The sequence below is a fragment of the Heterodontus francisci genome, chromosome 12, assembly GCF_036365525.1.
Source record: "Heterodontus francisci isolate sHetFra1 chromosome 12, sHetFra1.hap1, whole genome shotgun sequence".
Taxonomy (NCBI): domain Eukaryota; kingdom Metazoa; phylum Chordata; class Chondrichthyes; order Heterodontiformes; family Heterodontidae; genus Heterodontus; species Heterodontus francisci.
Genome location: NC_090382.1, coordinates 70,899,048 through 70,923,210, shown reverse-complemented (window position 1 = coordinate 70,923,210; position 24,163 = coordinate 70,899,048). Strand labels below are relative to the sequence as shown.

General features: G+C 42.2%; 1 protein-coding gene across 1 annotated transcript in view; it reads right to left on the bottom strand.

Annotated features, from left to right (window-relative positions):
• Nucleotides 1-24,163, bottom strand: part of LOC137375707 (protein FAM13B-like) — a 214,896-nt gene that overhangs the window by 120,646 nt on the left and 70,087 nt on the right. The window contains exons 8-9 of the mRNA XM_068043092.1: nt 18,427-18,468; nt 927-1,092 (exon numbers count right to left, since the gene is read on the bottom strand). Coding sequence (XP_067899193.1) covers nt 927-1,092; nt 18,427-18,468 — 208 coding nt within the window. The remainder of the gene's footprint in view (nt 1-926; nt 1,093-18,426; nt 18,469-24,163) is intronic.

Below are 24,163 nucleotides of genomic sequence, written 5' to 3'. Positions count from 1 at the left end.
AAGGATGCGATAAATGGACACTTGGATAATAATGAGCTGATTGGGCACAGTCAACATGGCTTTATGAAAGAGAAAAAATGTTTGATGAACCTGTTGGAGTTTTTTTGAGGATGCTACTAACAGAATTGATAAAGGGGAGTCGGTGGACTTAGCACATTTGGATTTTCAAAAGGCCTCTGATGAAGTCACCCACAGGAGGCTGGTTAGCAAAATTAAAGCACATGGGATAGGAGGTAATACACTGGCATGGATTAAGGATTTAACAGGCAGAAAACAGCGTAAGAATAAACGGGTCATTCTCACGTTGGCAGGCTGTATTTCCAAGTTCACGGATGACACAAACTAGGTGGGAATGTGTGTTGTAAGGAAGATGCAAAGCAGCTTCAAAGGGATTTGGAAAGACTTAGTGAGTGGGCAAGAACATGGCAGATGGAATACAATGTGGAAAAATGTGAGGTTATCCACTTTGGTGGGAAAAAGACATTGAAGTGGATGATCAGCCACGATCGTACTGAATAGCGGAGCAGGCTCGATGGGTTGGATAGCCTACTCCTGCTCCTATGTTCGAGCAAGTTATACAACTACTGCGTATATCTAAGACAACAAAAATTAAATTTGAATGGTGTGTGAACTTCCCCATATTCGAACAAAGTTTGCATAAGTCAGTACTGTGGAAATATTAATTCTGGGCCTGAGCTCTCAGTCTGCCCATAGCCAGAATAAAATCGAAGCCTTTGGTTCTGGCTGCACTTTGCCTCCAGAGGCAGTAATTCACCTCCTAAGATTGATCTCTGACCCTGGAGACAAACAATATCTTTATTATATTGAGCTGCTCTTTCCAAAGGTAAGATGCTGACAGGGTATTTAATGCAATTTCAAACTTCAGATCCTTTATACTCATTGTCACAGATTTGTGTTATACTTACATTTTCAACATTCTGATGCAAATGAATTTTCAGTACTTCCGAGGTACAATTATGTAGTGAAAGTAGCTGATCGTTGTCTTCCAAACTATCTGCATGCTGCAAAGTTTCAGAAAGGGCTCTTTTACTAACTTCAGTGTTGTGACTCTTCCCTTCAGTGAGATCTTCTCTGGAATTTAAAGAAAAATCAGAGAAACTACAATCCAGCTCAGAGAAAACAGTTACACAAAAAATCTCTGGGAACTGGTTTTTAAATTAGGCACTCAGTTTCTTTTCACATAAATTGTGAAATTTCACTACAATTTGGAGATCTTAAGACATATTGCATTAGTATAATGAGTGCAAGATTGAAATCATTCTTTCCTAGACCCATTTTAATTTGAAATGTCAGTTTTCTGTAAACAGTGAGGCAGATGGGGAGATCCAAGATAGGGAGAATTACATTAGGTTGAGAAATATATGAAAGCCAAGAATTCTGTCATATTCCTAGTCCGACTAATGAAAACCTCTCAGATTTTGCTGATGAATAAACCTTCCTATTGCTGTTCATAAAAATTGCACTGAAAAAACCTTTCATTTAAACGCTGAAGAATGAAACAATAATCTTAAATCAAATTAAATCACTCTTGAAAAGTGCACCAATTCAAAAGTAAACTACAAGACTTGATGGAATCCCAACATAAAAAGTGCATTTCTATATAATGTTACGACGGAGGTGGGAAGAGCGCACTGTCTTTTCTAATTCCACTTCTCCATGGGTCACTTACCCAGTTATCAATACAGTTAATCATATACTCTACTCTTTATCCCAGAATAAAAACAAGACATATCCAGTAATGAAGCAAAGCACTAACAGATTGAAATGTGAAAGTTCCCTTTTTAAACACCGCAAACACACTGAAAAAAAAAGAAATTCTCTCTAGAGTCATTTTACTAAAAAAGAGCAAACAAAACTGACCATATTCCCCGTTACCCTTGATGTTTTTAACATGTAGAAATCGATTGATCTCAATCTTGAACATACTCAACGACTGAGCCTCCACAGCTCTCTGGCGCACAGAATTCCAAAGATTCACCACCCCGAGTCAAGAAATTCCTCATCTCAGTCCTAAATGGCCTGCCCCTTATTCTGAGACCATGCCCCCTGGTCCTAGACTCTCTGGCCAGTGGAAACATCCTTCCTGCATCTACCCTTTCAAACACTAAGAATTTGTATGTTTCAATGAGATCATCTCTCATTCTCTAAACTCCAGAGAATGAAGGCCCAGTCCATCAATCATTCCTCACAGGACAATCCCTCCATTTCAGGAATTGGTTTGGTGAAGCTTTGTTGCACTCCCTCTATGGCAAGTATATCCTTTGTCCGAAGAGTTTTGTTTTTTTATTTTGAAAGCTTAGAATTCTGTGTGTTTTAAAAGATGGGGGAAAAGGATTTTATGTGAATGCTGAAATGCTGAAGCTTGCTGTTTGAACTGAGTGGGACAGACTGCAAGACACCTGTTCCAAACAACAGCAAGGAAAATGACAGGTCACATGGCTTGATTGTTCGAAATTCAGTTTCATTTTTGCTTTGTGAATGACCATTGCTGGGCAGGCAGGAGACAGAACAAACTGGCTGGGACCTGTTTTTGCAGACCAGATAAAAGATCTCTCCCTGAAAAAAAAAAGGGCTTGCCTCTCTTGTAAATGAAATTCTACATTTGAGGTGGTGGCTGTGGTCTGCCTGGATAGAGAAAAGAGGGGAAACGACCCAGGAAAAGGGGAGTTGCTGCTCTCTGTGGAGAAAGGCTGTTTTTCTGAGAGGAAGCCCTGCATTTCAAAAGGTAGCAGATTCCTATTGCCTCCAGTCTCCGAAAAGTCTCTACCTCAGGAGTGATTCCTGTTGCCACTTATGTTTTGAGATTCTGAAAGCTCAAGAAAGCTCCTATTAACATATTGCTATTTCAAAACCCAAGCAGACCTGTTGCTACACCCTTTGCTGAAAGGTCTGGGACGCCTGCTGCAGACAAAGTGCCGTGAACGCCTACCCATCACAGACTGTTCATCAGTTTTGCTTGGAGAGACTTCGAGTGGCATCCAACTATTCGACTCTGGGACACCTCACTGATCCTAAAATATCCTACCAGAATGTTACAACCCAGTTATTTTATTATTCCTAAGTAACAGTTGTAAACTGAAACATCCTTTTCTCCCTATTAACCAGTTTCTTTTTTTTTTTGAATGTATGTATGCATGAGGGTTAGGAAGAAGTTTGAAAGGAATCCTTCCACATGTAGAGTTCTCTCATCATTGTTGAAGACCTAGTTTATTGATAAATAGTTAATTTTATTGTTGTTTAAAGAAACCTGGTTTGCTTTATTCTGCGGGACAAATAGTGTTTAATTTGGCTATTTTCCAGTAGGTTGGAAACTTTAATAACTTGGAGTAGTGGGAATGAATTAACAGTGCATTACCCCTGCCTTGATCACAACACTTTCCTTAAGTAAGGAGACCAAAACTGCATACAATACACCAGGTACGGTCTCACCAAGGCTCTGTATAATTGCAGGAAAACATCTTTATTCCTGTATTCAAATCCCCTTGTAATAAAGGCCAACATATCATTTGCCTTCTTAATTGCTTGCTGTATCTGCATGTTAGCTTTCAGTGAGAGGACTGAGGGGTGGGGTGGGGAGAGATTAAATGACAGATGTCATGAACATAATGATAAAGAGCTGTTCATTATTCTGCCATTAGCACTCTCTCTGGACTTGTGCTTTGTATTTAATCACAACTATTTAGCACTCCATTTGCATTCTGTTCCATGACATCTGTCATTTAATCTCTTCCTCCTCCATCCTATCACAGTCCTTCCTTCTGGTTCTTCATCATCCCTCTCACTTGCTCAAAGACTGTTACATTTCTAACTTTTACCAGTTCTGATGAAGGGTCACAGACCTGAAATGTTAATTCTGTTTTTCTCTACACAGATGTTGCCAGACCTGCTGAATATTTCCAGCACTTTGTTCTCTACCTAGCTTTTGTTCAGTGAATAGATATCAAAATTTATCTGCAAGCCTCAGCATTCATTTTTACTTACGCCTCTGAAGTGCCTAGAGATATTTTTCTGTGTTAATAGCACTACATAAATGAAAGTTGCTGTTGTTGCTGCATGTTATCGAGAATTGTTTTAGAAAATTTTCAAACGGAGAAAATGGATTTTAATTGTAATACAATCTATGCCTAATAACTTGGACACTGCTAAAAATCACATCATGCAGCAATTCAAATTAAGCAATGTGAATACAATGGTAATTTACTGAAAAATATTCAAATAAAATATTTACATCAGATCATTTTAAACTTAGCCATTTCAATTTAAGAGTAAATTGACATTTCCTCACTCCCCACATCCTCATCCCCAAGGTGAAAGCCATTTTTCAAGAAACGGAGTTGAAATCAAAGGCAAGCAAAAGTCTAGGGCACAAGCACAGAATTCACCAAGAGGAAAAATAAAGTCAAAAAAATCAGATATATGGAATAATTTTTGAAAACTAATAAATGTTATACTGACAAAATAAAATATCAAGGCTGCTAAGTACTGTATGCACAGTGTTACAAGCTGTGTATTCCAAAAAAAAAATTGAAAAATAATTTCAATGAACAATGACACCTGCAAATAGCTGAAATTTTTGGATGTTTTGAAAGGAAGCTGAACTTGTATACAAGGACAGGAAAGTAGGCAATTTCAAGGAAACCAGCAAGGGGTTTGACTTCCCTCAGACAAACACTTTGAATGACGAGAGAGAGACTATGTTTGGACATGTGACCTGCTCAGGAAGGTTTACTTTCACTTTGCACTTTAAAAAGCCAATGAGTTGGACAAAGAGCAGGCATTTGAAATTTGTTTTTTGACCTGCCTGGAAATCAGCAAGACCCAGGTTGTTACCTCCCTCTGTAAAGGAATCCTGCATCTCTTGAAAAGAAATCCTTTATTTCAAAGGTGGCAGATTCCTATTGCCTCCTGTCTCTGAAGAATCCCTGCATCAAGTGTGGTTCCTGTTGCCTCCTGTGTTTTAGGAAATCCCTAAATCTGAAGGAATCTTCTACTGCTATCCTGCTGCTGTAAAACCCAAGACCTGTTGTTACAACCCTGATGAAAGATCTATGTGAACGCCTACCCATCACAGACTGTTCATCAACCTCAGCTGGAGAGGCTTTGAGTGGCATCTGACTGAGACTCTAGGACAGCTCACCAAACCAAAGAACTTCCTACCAGAATGTGACACCCTAAGTTATTTTACCTGGAGTACAGTTCCAGGTAGTGTTCCACCCAGCAGTCCATTTGCTTGCATTGGTCAGTGATTGTGTCCCCTGATTTAGATTTGAGGGGGGCAATCCTCATGATGGTTGGCCCAAAAGCTCTCTTAATGCCATCATACATTCCTCTGATATTTCCTGTGTCAGAGGCCAGCTAAATATGACTGCATAGGTGTTGCCAGTAGTCATTTACGCAGCGCCTGGCTGTTCTTTGTGTAGTGCTTCTGGCTGCTTTAAGGGCTACGGATGTTAACTCGCTGGGGGCTTTCTTGTAGTTCAGCAGTGCAATGCGCTTAGCGGCTATGACAGGTTCCAGCTCTTCAATGTGAGATTGAAACCAGTCTGCATTCCGCTTCACACGTTTGCCACAGGTGGTCATTGCTGAGTCGTAGATGGCGTCTCTAATGTGGGCCCACTTGGTCTCTGCATCCCCTGTGGGAGTGTTTTGAAGGGCTTTTTTGAGTGAATTTAGAAACTTATGTAACAGTTGTGGATGAGAAATTCTGCTAGTGTTGATGCGCGGGCGGCCCTTCTGCTTGGAGTGATGCAGCTTCTTTGGTTTGAGGCTAACCTTGCTGCACACCAGGGAGTGGTCAGTGTCGCAGTCCGCACTGTGGAAGCTGCATGTGATTTGAACGCTGTTTAGAGAGGCTCACCTTGTGACGATGAGGTCCAGCTGGTGCCAACGGCGTGATCTTGGGTGCCTCCAAGAAACCTGGTGACAGGGTTTAGTGAGAAAGAATGAGTTGGTGATGCAGAGGTTATGATAGGTACATAACTCAAGCAGTCTCTGACCATTCTCATTCATTCTACCAGTGCCATAGCGCCCAAGACAGGAGGGCCATGAGTCATGGTCGGCCCCAACCCTGGCATTAAAGTCCCCCAGCAGGAACGTGTGTTCGGTGTTGAGGATGCTACTAATGATCTTATGGAGTTCCTCGTAGAACTAGTCTTTAGCTTCAGGTAGGGAGCAGAGTGTTGGAGCATAGATGCTGAGTAGGTGTACTAGATCAGAGGCGGTCAACAGTCGGATGGACAGTATGCGTCCCGAGCTATTTGAGGGTGGCTCTATCATGCTGAGCAAAGAGTTTCTGATGGCGAGTCATGGATGAGCTGGACGTACAGCCAACAAAATCGGAATTCAGTGATGCCACTGATTCTCTAGCCAGCGGAAAAGCCCCTGGGAAGGACGGCATTACCCCTGAAATCAAGAATGCCAAGCCTGCTATACTTTCAGCACTGTACGAACTGCTTTGCCTGTGCTGGGATGAGGGAGCAGTACCACAGGACATGCGCGATGCCAATATCATCACCCTCTATAAGAACAGGGGTGACCGTGGTGACTGCAACAACTACCGCGGAATCTCCCTGCTCAGCATAGTGGGGAAAGTCTTTGCTAGAGTCGCTTTAAACAGGCTCCAGAAGCTGGCTGAGCATGTCTACCCTGAGGCACAGTGTGGCTTTCGAGCAAAGAGATCCACCATTGACATGCTGTTCTCCCTTCAACAGCTACAGGAGAAATGCCGTGAACAACAGATGCCCCTCTACGTTGCTTTCATTGATCTCACCAAAGCCTTTGACCTTGTCAGCAGACGTGGTCTCTTCAGACTACTAGGAAAGATTGGATGCCCACCAAAGCTACTAAGTATCATCACCTCATTCCATGAGGATATGAAAAGATCAATTCAGCATAGCGGCGCCTCATCAGACCCCTTTCCTATCCTGAGTGGCTTGAAACAGGGCTGTGTTCTCGCACCTACACTGTTTGGGATCTTCTTCTCCCTGCTGCTCTCACATGCATTCAAGTCTTCAGAAGGAATTTTCCTCCACACAAGATCAGGTGGCAGGTTGTTCAACCTTGCCCGTCTAAGAGTGAAGACCAAAGTACGGAAAGTCCTCATCAGGAAACTCCTCTTTGCTGATGATGCTGCATGAATATCTCACACTAAAGAGTGTCTGCAGAGACTCATTGACAGGTTTGCAGCTGCCTGCACTGAATTTGGCCTAACCGTCAGCCTCAAGAAAACGATCATGGGACAGGACGTCACAAATGCCCCATCCATAAATATCGGCGACCACACTCTGGAAGTGGTTCAAGAGTTCATCTACCTGGGCTCAACGATCACCAGTAACCTGTCTCTCTATTCAGAAATCAACAAGCGCATGGGAAAGGCTTCCACTGCTATGTCCAGACTGGCCAAGAGAGTGTGGGAAAATGGCGCAGACACAGAACACAAAAGTCCGAGTGTATCAAGCCTGTATCCTCAGTACCTTGCTCTACGGCAGCGAGGCCTGGACAACGTACGTCAGCCAAGAGCGACGTCTCAATTCATTCCATCTTCGCTGCCTCCGGAGAATCCTTGGCATCAGGTGGCAGGACCGCATCTCCAACACTGAAGTCCTCGAGGCGGCCAACATCCCCAGCATATACACCCTACTCAGCCAGCGGCTCCTGAGATGGCTTGGCCATGTGAGCCGCGTGGAAGATGGCAGGATCCCCAAGGACACATTGTACAGCGAGCTTGTCACTGGTATCAGACCCACCGGCCGTCCATGTCTCCACTTTAAAGATGTCTGCAAATGCGACATGAAGTCCTGTGACATTGATCACAAGTCGTGGGAGTCAGTTGCCAGCGGTCACCAGAGCTGGCGGGCAACCATAAAGGCGGGGCTAAAGCGTGGCGAGTCGAAGAGACTTAGCAGTTGGCAGGAAAAAAGTCAGAAGCCAACTGCGTAACAGTCCTGTCAACCAATTTTATCTGCAGCACCTGTGGAAGAGTCTGCCACGCTAGAATTGGCCTTTATAGCCACTCCAGGCGCTGACCCTTTTTCTCTTGAGACAAGGAGGCCAATGAGAGAAGTTATTTTATTATTCCTTTCATTCCTATGAAACAGCTATAAACCAAAAATCCTTTTTCCCAAGTTAACCTTTTTCTTTTAATGTATGTGTGCGTGCATGAGGGCTAGGGAAATAAGGAGATTCCCATGTATAGAGTTATCTCATTATTGGTTAAGACTTGTTTTTATAATAAATAGTTAATATTGTTGTTGATTAAAGAAACCTGGTTGGTGTGCTTTGTTGTGGGGGGACAAGTAGAGTATGTAATTAGCTGTTTTTCGGTAGGTGGGAAAATTTATTGATATGCTGTGACCCCTGGAGAAGTGGGACTGAATTAACAGTGCACTCGCCCCACCTCAGTTGTAACAGATTGCAGAAAGTTTAGATACCCAACAGCAGGCAAGATTTTTGGTTCACGAGTATACCACTGTGCTGCCACCTCTGCTGGGTCTGTCCTGCTGGTGGGACAGGACATTCCCAGGGATGGGGATGGCAGTGTCTGGGACATTGTCTGTAAGGTATGATTCCATGAGTATGACTATGTCAGGCTATTGCTGGACTCGTCTGTGGGACAGCTCTCCCAACTTTGACACAAGCCGCCAGATGTTAGTAAGGAGGGCTTTGCAGTGTCGATAGGGCTGGGTTTGCCATGGTCGTATCTGGTGCCTCGGTCGATGCCGGGTGGTCCATCTGGTTTCATTCTTTTTTTTATTGACCGTAGCAGTTAGATACGACTGAGTGGCTTGCTAGGCCATTTCAGAGGGCATGCAAGAGTCAACCACATTGCTGTGGGTCTGGAGTCACATGTAGGCCAGACCAGGTAAGGACAGCAGATTTCGACTAGCTTTTAATTCCAGATTTTATTAATTTAATCCAAATTCCACCTTCCGCTGTGGTGGGATTTGATGCCATGTCCCCAGAGCAATACCCTGGGTCTCTGGGTTACTAATCCAGTGACAATATCACTGTGCCAAGGCCTCCCCTGGAATTCAAATCTTCTCTGATGTATAAGCTAGAAAGACCACTTAGCGAAAAACTCAAAAGTCTGACAATTGCTACGATGAAAAAATCCTCATTACACATAGATGTTCTTAAATTGGTTTAAACTGGACTAGTAACCCAGAAACCCAAGAACTAAATGCTAGTCTAACGATGGCCATGAAACCATTATTGCAAAACAAAAAACCCCATCTGGTTCACTAATGTCCTGTAGGGAAGGAAATCTGCTGTCCTTACCTGGTCTGGCCCACATGTGACTCCAGACCCACAGCAATGTGGTTGACTCTTACATGCCCTCTGAAATGGCCTAGCAAGCCACTCAGTTGCATCTAACCACTACGAAGTCAATAAAATAGAATGAAACTGGACGGACCACTCGGCAACAACGTAGGGACCAGAAACGACCACGGCAAACCCAGCCCAATCGAGCCTGCAAAGTCCTCCTTACTAATATCTAGGGGCTTGTGCCAAAGTTGGGAGAGCTGTCCCACAACCTAGTCAAGCAACAGCCTGACATGGTCATACTCACGGAATATCTTACAAACAATGTCTAAGAAACTGCCATCACCATCCCCGGGAATGTCCTGTCCCACCGGCAGGGCAGACCCAGCAGAAGTGGCGGCACAGTGGTATACAATTGGGAGGGAGTTGCCCTGGGAGTCCTCAACATTGACTCCGGACCCCTGAAGTCTCATGGCATCAGGTCAAACATGGGCAAGGAAACCTCCTGCTGATGATCACCGACCGCCCTCCCTCAGCTGATCAGTCAGTACTCCTCCATGTTGAACACCACTTGGAGGAAGCACTGAGGGTGGCAAGGGCACAAAATGTACACTGGGTGGGGGACATCACCAAGAGTGGCTCACTAGCACCACTACTGACCGAGCTGGCAGAGTCCTAAAAGGCATAGCTGCTAGACTGGGTATGCAGCAGGAGGTGAGGGAACCAACAGGAGGGAAAAACATACCTGACCTCGTCCTCACCAATCTGCCAGCCGCAGATGCATCTGTCCATGACTGTATTGGTAGGAGTGACCACCGCACAGTCCTTGTGGAGACAATGTCCCGCCTTCGCATTGAGGATACCCTCCATCATGTTGTGTGGCACTGCCACCGTGCTAAATGGGATTGATTTCAAACAGGTCCAGCAATGCAAAACTGGGCAGCGATAAGGCACTGTGGGCCATCAGCAGCAGCAGAATTGTACTCAATCACAATCTGTAACCTCATGGCCCGGTATATCGCCCACTCTACCATTACCATCAAGCCAGCAGACCAACCCGGTTTCAATGGACAGTGCAGGAGGGCATGCCAGGAGTAGTACCTGGTCTACCTCAAAATGAGGTGTCAACCTGGTGAAGCTATAACACAGGACTACTTGCTTGCCAAACTGCGTAAGCAGCATGTGATAGACAGAGCTAAACGAACCCATAACCAACGGATCAGATACAAGCTCTGCAGTCCTGCCACATCCAGCTGTGAATGGTGGTGGACAATAAACAACAAACTGGAGTAGGCAGCTCCACAAATATCCCCATCTTCAATGGGGGAGCCCAGCACATCAGTGCGAAAGATAAGGCTGAAGCATTTGCAACAATCTTCAGCCAGAAGTGCCGAGTTGATGATCCATCTCAGCCTCCTCCTTAAGTCCCCATCATCACAAATGCCAGACTTCAGCCAATTCGACTCACTCCACTTGATATCAACTAATGACTCAAGGCACTGGATACTGCAAAGGCTATGGGCCCTGACAATATTCCAGCAATAGTACTGAAGAGCTGTGCTCCAGAACTTGCCACGCCCCTAGCCAAGCTGTTCCAGTTCAGCTAAACACTGGCATCTACCCAGCAATGTGGAAAATTGTCCAGGTGTGTCCTGTACACAAAAAGCAGGGCAAGTCCAACCCAGCCAATTATCATCCCATCAGCCTATTCTCAATCAGTAAAGTGATGGAAGGGGTCATCCACAGTGTCATCAAGCAGCACGTTTAGCAATATCCTGCTCAGTAACACTCAGTTTGGGTTCCGCCAGGGCCATTCAGCTCCTGACCTCCTTACAGCCTTGGTTCAAACATGGACAAAAGAGCTGAACTCTAGGTGAGGAAAGAGTAACTGCCCTTGATATCAAGGCAGCATTTGACCAAGTATGGCATCAAGGAGCCCTAGCAACACTGAATGGGAATCAGGGGGAAAACTCTCCACTGGTTGAGTCATACCTAACACAAAAGAAGATGGTTGTGGCTGTTGGAGGTCAAACATCTAAGCTCCAGGACATCACTGCAGGAGTTCTGCAGGGTAGTGTCCTAGGCCCAACCATCTTCAGCTGCTTCATCAATGACCTTCCTTCAATCATAAGGTCAGAAGTGGCGATGTTCGCTGATGATTGCACAATGTTCAGCACCATTTGCGACTCCTCAGATACTGAAGCAGTCTGTGTAGAAATGCAGCAAGACCTGGACAATATCCAAGCTTGGGCTGATAAGCAACATTGGCGCCATACAACTGCCAGGCAATGACCATCTCCCCTTGACATTCAATGGCATTACCATGACTGAATCCCCCACTAAACAGCCTGGGGGGTCACCATTGACCAGAAACTGAACTGGAGTAGCCATACAAATACCGTGGCTACAAGAGCCGGTCAGAGGCTAGGAATCCTGCGGCGAGTAATTCACCTCCTGACTCCCCAAAGCCTATCCACCATCTACAAGGCACAAGTCAGGAGTGTGATGGAATACTCTCCATTTGCCTGGATGGGTGCAGCTCTAACATTACTCAAGAAGCTTGACAACATCCAGGACACAGCAGCCCACTTGATTGTCACCCCATCTACAAACATTTACTCCCTCCGCCACCACACACAGTGGCAGCAGTGTGTACCATCTACAAGATGCACTGCAGCAATTCACCAAGGCTCCTTAGACAGCACCTTCCAAACCCGCAACCTCCATCAATTAGAAGGACAATGGCAGCAAATGCATGGAACCACCACCACCTGCAAGTTCCCCTCAAACACCATCCTGACTTGGAACTATATCGCCGTTCCTTCACTGTCGCTGGGTCAAAATCCTGGAACTCCCTTCCAAACAGCACTGTGGGTGCATCTACCTCACGTGGACTGCAGCGGTTCAAGAAGGCAGCTCACCACCACCTTTACAAGGGCAATTTGGGATGGGCAATAAATGCTGGCCTAGCCAGTGGCGCCCACATCCCATGAATGAATTTTTTAAAATTCTCGTAAAACACAATTTTATTTTAAAATACCTCGTTACTTGACTAAACAAAATTACCAGGATGTAAAACTATTTCTTGGAAGGCATCTCAAATTGAAGAACAGATAGATCTGGAACATTCTTCCTGACTCCCACAATGGTTCAGCAAGTTTACCATGTCAGCAGATAAATTATACCAAATCAGAAAGATCATAGGTTCAATCATTGCATATGCACAATTAGCTGATTTCAGTTAGATTGACAAAGGGAACATTAAAATTGGCTCCAACTGTTATATTCCAGAAAGCCAGTTTGTGAAGGATACAACTGGAACCAATCTTTGCAAACTGTTACAAGCATCTCTTTACCAAGATGTACATTTCAAGCAAGGACCTCCTCACCCTACAACCAGTTTCAGTCTGGGTCCATTTATAGGGGCACAACTGAATCCCCAGTTAATGCCCTCCACCTGCATACAATTAAACACAATTAATATAACATTAACAAATTTCCTTCTCTCTAAATAAAAACTAGCATTTGTACGTAAAACCAAAATTTCAGAACAAATTAAATCAAAAACCTTCATATTCTGATAAAGAGATTACACTGTCAAATGCCCTTCCTCTAGGACTCCTAACAATTTCTTCGTATATGCATTTCTTTTGGAAACACTCAAAAGATCGATGACTTGCATCCTCCCATTTAATTTTAGCGAGTTCCTTTGTCTCCAGCATTTGTTTCAAACCAGCAAGTTCAATCCATAATCTTTTCCAACTCTCACTTTTCATAGAGTGTACATTATCCCACAATGAGCCATTATCTACCCAACATTCAATCGGTATATTATCTTCAGTAGGTCCATTATATAGATTCTCACAAATATTTAACAAGTAAAATCCCATATCCACTGCCCCCCAAAGGAGCCAGTGTTTCAGCAGCCAAAGTACTTTTAACAAGCCTTTTTATTTTCTTAGCTTCCCAAGCTGAAGGGCATGATTTCCCATTCTTACCCATAAGAAATATTACAAAACCATCTGCACTAGAATACCCATCAAGAAAATTAGCATGCAAAGCATCACTAAAAATGGCTGGCTTCATGTTTTTTGGGTCACCCAATGATGGGAAGTTAGGTATGCATTCCTCCAGATTTTTTTTTTTAATGTTTTATTTGCCCTTTGTTTAGGGGTGTTTATCGTGGTATTTAACTCCAAACCTAGCATCTGAACTAGTCTGAGTGCACAACCAGTTCAACTGACCAATCAAGCTTTGCAATTGCTCTGTCTCTTTAGCTCCATCTTTGTGCGATGACCAGTATGATTAACGAGGATAGGAAGAAACACTCTCGAAGGAGGATTGTTGACTGCAAGTTATTCCAGACCTACTCTGCTTAATAGCTAAACCACTATATTTACAAGCCCACAAGCCTGACTCCCAATTTTAAATTCTACTCTAATCTTAATAACATTTCTCAAATTCTGCAGTACCACCCCATAAGAAATCATTGACATGCATCATGAAGATGCCTGAAAGTTTTCCTTTATGATACCAATAAAATATTGCGTGATCTGCTTTTAACTGAACACAATCTATTTTCAGCAAAACAGTTCTCACCGAAAAGTACCATACCTTGGAAGCATCATTCAGGCCACAGACATTTGTTTATTTCCATAGTTTTCCTTCTGCATCTGTTGTCTCTTTGGGCAGCTTGAGAAACATTTCTATCTGAAAAGTATTGCCCTACAAAATGAGGCTTTTATATTGATTGATCTACACTCCCACGAATATGTGGCCAAAAGAGCTATAAAAAAATTTTTTCAAGATCACTTTTCCAGCTGTGGGAGAGTCCACTCTAACATCTGTATCACCCAACTGCTCTTCAAAACCCCTATCAACTAGCCTCGCCAAGTCTCATCTACAAGGACTTTTTCAATACAAACCGGTGACAAAGCTGGTTGTCCCTTATCTGGTAGCTCAGAATAAACTCCATACCCATTCGTTTGCCCTCAAGTTTATTGGCAGCCACCAAAACTTCACGATCATGAGGATCTCAGCTTCTAGTTCTGTTGAGACTGTTCTGTGTCCTTTTGTTCATTGTCTAATCTATTCAAGCTATGGCCTCTTCTTGCATTTTTAAATCTGTTGGAACTACTACTGTGAGATCTCCCTCTTGCGCTATCAGAGGGCCTTTCTCCACTGCACAATCGTTTTCTGACAAGAGTCATGACCGTACTCGCTGTGCTTTTTTACTCTCCACTCTTTCACCGCATTCTGCCAGTCCATAGACCTCGTTTCTTGGCCATTATCTTTGAACTTTCAACCAATGTTTAAACTTGCAGGCAACTTTTCCTGCATATCCCACAATTGTTGCATCCCTCCATTCACTAGACCCCTCTGGAATATATTTTACCAGAGTACCCATTCTGGGCAATTAGCCTTTGAATTTGATAATGTGTCACATGTATCATGATCACTCACATCATCACTTCCAGCCCTTAATCTACTGTATTCTGTCCCACAGGATCTTAATCAAAACACGAGCATTTGGAGGTACAAGGTGCCTCATTTACTTCCATCAGCTGTTCAAAGTCTGAGATTAATTCCAATTAATCATGAGGAATGAACCTCAACAGTTTGATGGCTACTTTTACCATCATGACATATTACCTTACCAGGGCCTTTCATTTCCTATGACCCTCTCTTTTATATTACACCAAATATCCTGAATTAAATTGTCTCTCAGATGGAGTTTTAAGATGCCTCAGTGCTCTCTGAATTTTCTCAAAGACCTCAACCTTGATGAAAGCTCATCTCCTTGCATGTAAAGCATTCAAATGTGCAGAATATTGGAAATAATTGTAGCACCTTCTAGAGCAGGAGGACTATCACACAGCACAGAAGGCAATCTGAAATTTCGCCCCTTGTCTAAATCGATAGGGATCATAACCTCCAACCATTTGGAGTGAGTTCTTTGCATGAACTGGCCATGCCAGAGTGTTTGTCAACTTGCAGTCTGGTTAATCAGCTAAAATTCTATGCAGCATTTCATCGATCACCATATGATTTCTTTTAGTGTCCACTGTTGAAAAGACTTCCAGCTATTGTCTTCATGACCATGATGTTCATGTTTTCACACATCTCTGAACTTGTCATTGGCAAATTCCCCTCCATTATCAAACTTCAATGGTACCCCAAGACCTATCCATTTCTCCATGATTTTGTCTATAACAACCTTTTTGTCCCCAAGTGTCATTGTAGGAAGACTAAAACTACAAAACGTAGAATGAAAATATTTCTGTCTTCGTCCCTTACTTTAGCTTATGGCAACTATCTCATTAGTCATGTGCCAATGGAAGACGTGGAGGCACCCTCCAGTACTTTTTAGATTTCATACTTCACACTAATCTCTTCTATTAGCCTCATATACTCATCAACTGCAACTTTTAGTGGATTTTTAAATCTTTTACAAATAGGGTGAGCAAACTGCCTATACAACTTTAAAAGAGTTTGCTTTTTTCTCTGATTCTCATCACCAGATGCCATTAATACTTCTCTAACAGTCTGATAAGTTAAGGGGATACAATAATGTCCTGACTGATAGTTTTTCGAAAAACTGCAAATTCACAGACTGTCTTAAGCACCATGTCAAGTTTCATTTGTGCCTTTTTCATAGGTTTACTCAACAGCAACTTCTCACTGAAGACTACATCAGTAGTTATAAAATGGCTTACCTCAGCTATTTTACAGGAATTACAACTCTCGTTATCCAGCACTGCCCAATTAAAAGGTCCACCACTAACACATTCATGACAGGACTAAAACACCTTGTAACTAGTATAATTTGTTCAGATTAATCTTCATCCTCTTTGTCACGTGTCATTTCAAGGACCCTGCCCCTCACTTTGGGAAGCTGACTGCACAATGATACTTAAGAGTCACACCTGAAACATCTATTAACTGGTCCTTGGACATTCCGGAGATTCATTCACCTATTATTGCTGTTCCAAATTCTGCCTTCTGCTTTATTTTTTGCACATGGGATGTGAGCCTCGCTGATAAGGCCAGCATCTGTGCACATCCCGAATTGCACTCGAGTAGGGAAGCTTGTCCAGACAGCCACCTTTGGGTCTTCCTGCAGTTGATCTAGAGACAGGTCATCTAAATCCTTCACTATTATTGGAACCAATAATCACAGAATGAACAGTGTCTCTCTAGATATAGTAATTAAAAAAAATATTGCTGTAATCATGCTTTCCAATTCACTGTACATGTACCTCAAAATACGAGAACAAAAAGGTGCAGTACGTTTTAGAGTTGATAAATATTTGATAAGTTAGCTAATCACCAAAGGGTTACAATCTGGAATGCTTTGCCTGAAAGGGTGGTGAAGGCAGATTCACATCGCGGCTTTCGAAAGGGAATTAGATAAGTAGCTGAAGAAAACAAATTGCAGGGCTACAGGGTAAGGGCTGGGGAGTGAGACTAGCTAAATTTCTTTGCAGAAAGCAGACAGATTTGATGTGCCAAATGGCCTCCTTCTGTGCTGTAATAGCCAGAGGTGTTAAAGATGCTTTCATCTTCATTCTGCCTGTTTTTAATCCTTCCATTGTATTGACACTTGTGTCCAGTATCTGGACCATTTTGAAATCTGGCAATCATTGCGTCCTCTATTCTTTGTCACCATGGAATGCCCCATTTGTTCCATGAAAGATGAGGGAAATGACTGTTTACCCAGGAATTTATTTGAAGGCAGCAGACATCCAGTCCAACAGAGAACCAAACACCAATAGCCCGTCCATATACGACACCTTAGCAAATTGCAATCATTAAAACAAAAACAAGAAATTCGGAACTCCGAAGAAGGGTCACTGACCCGAAACGTTAACTCTGCTTCTCTTTCCACAGATGCTGCCAGACCTGCTGAGTGATTCCAGCTTTTCTTGTTTTTGTTTCAGATTTCCAGCATCCGCAGTATTTTGCTTTTATTTTAGCTGCAATAATTAAAACCCTTGTACAGATCCAGGGATCCCCATATTGAATTTTGGCAATTTTTTTTAAGCAATCTGTTCAAGTCCATATTTTATTCCAAGAAATTACTGTGCCTTATAGGCTGTTAGCAAGTCATCTTTCTTGTAAATTTCATCCAAGAACTCTAATGGAAGGTCCCAACCTTCATTACCCAACTGGTGGGCATCCAACTCAGAAAATACTTCTGATTTTACTTCTTATAGGAAGTGACAACACCAAGGCCATACCTTGTTCCCTCTTTGGTAGGGACTTAACTTGTGTCCACATATCCACTTTATTCTTTCACTAGTCATATGGTTCAGACCCCAACATTGGAGGGTACTCATATCCCGACAATTTACACTTGCTTTCTGCCATTTTCCACAATGGCTACTCAAACTGTAGTTTTCTGTCTGAAAATGTTTATCTTGGATTCCCATCTTTACCTTTAAGCAACCATTTTCTGCTAAAGGCCTGCTACCCAACCCAAACCTGATGGGACCCGATGACACGTGTCGGGCTCAGGTCGGGTCGGACACACATGGTAAGTGGTCTGCTGGCAAGTACTGAAATTTTAATAAAACAAAAAAGGAAAAAAAAGTTACCTGAGCTGGGAGTCCGGGATGAAACAGTCTGAACAGTGAGCGAGTGACGTCACTATGATGTCATCATGCATGTGCTGCAGCTTCAGTGTCAGGAAGGTAAATAAAAGGGATGGTCGGGTCAGGCTCTTTTGCCAGATCCGAGCAGGCCTTTGTTCTCTGCTACCATGTTATAATCTAGAAAGCCAATTGGTGAAGGCTAGAACTGCAGCCAATCTTAACACTTTTATAGGCATTTATTCACAAAGCTGCATACTATAAGCAAGCATCTCCTAACCCAACCACCACAGTTTCAGTCTGTGTCTAATTATAGGAGCACAAGTGTATCCCCAGTTATTGTCCACCATCTGCAGACAATTAAACACAATTAACACCAACAGTTCTACAGTGGGGGGGGGAAATCAGCAACTTCTGCTCCTGGTTATTCTTCAGGAGAGGAGAGAAAAAAAAAAGAATAATTTGTACTACAATTATTGATGCTTAAATTACACGGAATGTAGCGACATAAACCCAAACAGTTAAATTGTGATGACAACAAATTGGTACTTACTCTGCAGATATAGTCACTTGGTTGATAGGGGAGCCATGAGCACTGCAACAGAAAGACACAAAGTGTATTTATTCTCAATTGCAGCTTTACAAAGGGCAGTCTGCAAACAGTGCATAAAGTGCTAGCAACACACAAATTGGAAATTATAAAGATGAAATATACCTCAACAGAACAAAGATTTAATTCTATAACACAAGACCATAAGCAATCACAGAATTAGATACCAACAGCTAGACTGGCATCAGAAGTGTGACAACAATATGTAATAACAAGGTTATTTGGGGAAAAAAGAAACTTACCTTTATATAGACCCGAAGAAGGGTCACTGACCCGAAACGTTAACTCTGCTTCTCTTTCCACAGATGCTGCCAGACCTGCTGAGTGGTTCCAGCATTTCTTGTTTTTACTTTATATAGTGCTTTTCACTGCCTCAGGACATTCTGCAGTGCTTTACAGCCAATAAGGTACCTTTGTTTGAAGTGTTACAATCATCATGTAGGAAATGCAGCAGCCAATATGGGGACAGCAAAGTCCCATTAATAGCAATGGAACAAGTGTTTTTAAATGTTAGTTGAGGAATAAATGTTGACCAAAGTCCCCTACTCCATTTTGAATAGTACCATGGGATCTGTTACACCTAGGTGAGAGGGTAAATCGGGCTTTGCTTTTACGTTTCATCCGACATTCCCGCACTCCATCAATACTGCACTGAAATGCTAACCGAGATTATGTGCTCAAGTCTCTGGAATGCAACTTGAATCCACATCCTCCTGACTAATATGATAGTGCTACCACTGAATCAAGGCCTTTTCAAGGTAGCTTCCATATAGCAAACTGTGCAAGAGTTTACTGCATTTAAATTTATTTTGCATGTTCTAAATGAGAGCTAGAAATTAAAAGTTATTGTACAGCAAATGCTAGAGTTAAGTCACAAACACAAACAAGAGCTTACGAATAACTCCACAATACTTAAAGATACAGCAATATTCAAAGGGCATCATGAAAAATGTGTCTGGAAAATCTTCTCATTTGTGGAAAGTAAGACATTATTTTTTTCACGATATCATCACAATTTGTAAATACTCGATTATAAAAACCAACAAAATGATGTCAAAACTGTTGCGCAAGTGCTTCTATTTTTCTTAGTACAATTTTTTTTAAAGAAATTATAGTTGGATTGTGGACAGTGATTCATCTGCAATCTCAGAGGCTGAACTTTGTGGGGGGGTTTAAATAGGTCAACAGAAGGTTCTAATTCTGGCTAGTAAACAAGTACCAGAAAGCTTCTGATTTGACAGACGAAGATTTATAGATGTCATAGGATTGCTGCTGAACAGTTTTAGTTTCATTTTGAACTGTTAAAAAGCCAGTTGGTGTTTGGCCTGAAAAAAAAACAGAAGGAAAGAGTTGCTGTGTGCCTGCCAGAAGACAGCCCATATCTTTCTCTCTTTGAAGAATCTCTCCATCTTTAAAGAATTCCTGCATCAGGTTTTACTATATCCTCTTGCATTTGAAGAAATCCTGCATGTTTGCAGAAACCTCGCATTTTTGAAGGAACTTTGCATCGAACGAGAGAGAACTGAAACCTTTGTTGCTGCACTTCTGATGTAAAACCTATGTGAAGCCTTCTGCAGCTGTATCACTTGAAAACCGACAGACTGAAATATTCTGGGAAGATCCTAGCGGCAGCCGCCTATTTGCCTTTGGGACACCTCGCCAAAACAAAGGACTTCCCTTCCATACCTTCTTTTAAGCCTAAGTGGGTTTTTTAAAATTCCTTCTAATTCTAATAGTTATAAACAAAAATCCATTCTCCTCCACCCCCAGTTAACCAGTCGTGTGTGTATGTATATGTGTGCATGGGCGAGGGCTTTAATATTTCAATTTGTGTGTATGTTTACTTCATTATTGATTAAGACTTGGTTTATAATAAACAGATAACTTTGTTGTTTATGAAAGAAACCTGGCTAGATTAGATTAGAGATACAGCACTGAAACAGGCCCTTCGGCCCACCAAGTCTGTGCCGAACATCAACCACCCATTTATACTAATCCTACACTAATCCCATATTCCTACCAAACATCCCCACCTGTCCCTATATTTCCCTACCACCTACCTATACTAGTGACAATTTATAATGGTCAATTTACCTACCAACCTGCAAGTCTTTTGGCTTGTGGGAGGAAACCGGAGCACCCGGAGAAAACCCACGCAGACACAGGGAGAACTTGCAAACTCCACACAGGCAGTACCCAGAATCGAATCCAGGGACCCGGGTTCGATTCTTGGTGTGCTTAATTCTGGGGAAAAGATAGAGTTTCTGATTGATTGTTCTGTAAGTGGGAAAATTTAAATATATGTTGTGATCTGTGGAGAAGTGGGACTGAATTAACAGTGCACTCCTCCCACCTCAGTCATAACAAAACACATTGACTTGTCATGCAGGCCCCCACCTGCCAAGAATGAGGGAACATTAATTTTGCCACATGGACATTAAATTTCAAATTGTTGCTGAGAAGAGAAGGCCTGTTAGAAGAATTGCCAGACCGTGGCTGAAAACAAAACATTTACATATTAACAGATTGTCTGCAAGCACTAAGGAGCTATTCCTTGCTCCAATTCAATCCACAAATAGACGTGGTCAGACCAGTTAGTCACATGACTAACTGGTCTGAACACGTCTGTTTGTCACATGACTAACTGGCTGTTGGAGTTTTGAACGGAGTGTCAGCAGAAAGCTCCTGAGTTGAAAAGACCTCTCCTGGCTGGCTCGCCACAACCTCTCCTATACCTTTCTCACAGAACTCCAAAACCCATTGAAGACACGAGCCCCAAGAGAGAAAAGTACCCTACAGTAAACAAGGTTTAAGAATAATACTGGGCCCCAACGAAAAGCAATATCTACCTACAATCAAGGACTCTACAGTGAGCTCAAAGAACCGTAACAACAACTCTTCAGATATTGCCTCAAATCTTTCCACTTTATTTTCCTTCTGCTCTTTTCTGTCTCTGTTTGCATGCGTATAGCATATGCTTGCTAGCATGGGGCGCGTCGTGTATCCGCAAGCAAGCGTCAACTGAATTAGAGTTAATTTCACTTTTCTTTAAACCTGAGAAAACCTGTTGTGTTGGTTTCTTTGCCTTATAATTGGAAAGCGGTGAAAAAGGATTCACCAAGGGGGAGCTGAAAACACAGGATGTTTTAATAAAAATTAAATCCTGTTACAGTAAGACCAGGTGAAGGCTGAAAGTGAACCTAGACCTCTTTCTCACCTGGTCGTAACAGACTCCTTTAACAGCAATTGGTGCCTCCAAACACCAACAATAATTTGGTAGAACTTCAGAACTAAACGATGAACACAAAGTCTCATCAGGCCACAAACTTTGGTTTTACAGCCTATGTAACAAGGACACCTAAAAGCAGGTAAAATGCAGAAGACCACTAATTTGAGTGACTACTGATCAGACACAGACCTGGATAGATCATTCCATGTGAGTTTTTCCGATCTGGAAGACCCAAAATGGCAAGTGCCAACAAGTCTGCTTTCGGTTGAGAGTATATCCTCTTGGAGAACAAATACATTGACTCATTTATCTTTTACATAATCATCCAAATACAATCTTTACTGGTGATCTCTATTTAAAATACTTAGCGCCTTCTGAGGAGCTTCTCCTTTAACAACTATCAGAGGCCAACAAAAACAAGTACTTTTGACTGGATGACAAAAATTCTGTAGTAGGAGAGTTATGAATATTTAATAAAAGCATTTCATGATCTAACAACAAATATCCGAACTAAGGTCCCATTTAAGGAGACAACATCCAAAAACCATTGAAAACACAACTAGCTGAAACTTCTGATGTATCATCACTTCTGCAAAGCTTTTGAGACAACTCAGATTTCCTTCTAACCAAGGGGTCTTCAATTAACTCCTTGGGGAGACATCTGCAACCTTAATTCCAAAAGCTTTGGAGGGAGATACTCCAGTACTAAAGGTGCAATTAAAAAGTTGCATAAAAATCAAATTAGAAATACAAAGATTCTGATAAGTGATCATACCCAAAACTTTAATCTATATTTGCATTTCACATAAGATAGTAAAATCTAAAGAATGATCCATGTGAAAGGAAAATTACACACTTGTAAATCTGGTTAAAATTAACAGAATATCTGCAAGAATGTGAAGCACGTTAAAGGACTTAAGTATGAAAGTGTCTGCTTAAGAGATGTAAATTTTAATAAAGCAACAGGATTTTCCTTCTGTGAGCCTTTGCTCTATTTTAATCTCAGTTCATTGCATAGAAACAGGCAACGGTCAGGGAAAGGTTAAGATCAATTCTGCCTAAAGATGGTCAGGTAAGGCCAAGACTTTAGGAGAACTCTGCTGCTCTTCTCTGAATAGTGCTGTAGGACATTTTACATCCACCTGGACAGCTTTAACATTCATTTAAAAAGACATCATCTCCAAAATACAGCACTTCCTTAAGTACTGTACTGAAGCACCAGCCTATATCTTGTCCATCTAAGCCACAGTGTTGAAAAAAGGGTCCATTAACAAGCTTCTTTTAAAAATTCTTCAATGGGATGTCGGCCTCACTGGCAAGGCATTTGTTGCCCATCCCTAATACAACTGAGTGGCTTGCTCGGCCATTTGAGGGCAGTTAAGAGCCAACCACATTGCTGTGGATCAAGAGTCACATGGAGGTCAGACCAGGTAAGAATGGCTAATGTTCTTTAGGGAAGGAAATCTGTAAACCAGATGGGTTTTTAATGACAATCGATGATGGTGCCATGGCACCATGACTGAGACGAGCTTTCAATTCCAGATATTTTTTTAATTGAATTTATTAATTTGATGGGATTTAAATCCCACCAGCTGCCGTGCATTAGCTTGGGCCTCTGGATTACTAGTCCAATGACACTACCACTCCCCAACAGGCCAATAACTGTTAATGGTTTATAATAAATTGAAAGATCACCCAGTGAATAGAAACCATCAGCAAGAATTAACTTTTAATGAAAAAAATTAAATTCAATTCAGCTGTCATACCAAAAAAACTTGCAAAATAAAGCAATCCCATGCAAACTACTAAAGAAACTATTATTTCCATTATTAAAAACATTATACTTAAGCTCTTTACGATAGGGTGGCAAGATTATTTAAAATTTTCAAACTTCACCCAGAAGCTGCTCTATCAGCTATTGTGTCACCTATCCCTATCCCCACCTTAAGTCAGTGAGCAGCTCCATAGGGACAATGTTGATAAGCATCAATATCCTGAAAACTGGCTGCATGAAGTGTCCAAGCTTTGAACTTCACTACTAATGAGATGTTGATGGCTACATTCTTCTCACTCCATTACACACCTACATTTACCACCTTTAAATGCTTCCAATGGCATTCTTTTTTAGATTAGATTAGAGATACAGCACTGAAACAGGCCCTTCAGCCCACCGAGTCTGTGCCGAACATCAACCACCCATTTATACTAATCCTACACTAATCCCATATTCCTACCAAACATCCCCACCTGTCCCTATATTTCCCTACCACCTACCTATACTAGTGACAATTTATAATGGCCAATTTACCTATCAACCTGCAAGTCTTTTGGCTTGTGGGAGGAAACCGGAGCACCCGGAGAAAACCCACGCAGACACAGGGAGAACTTGCAAACTCCACACAGGCAGTACCCGGAATCGAACCCAGGTCCCTGGAGCTGTGAGGCTGCGGT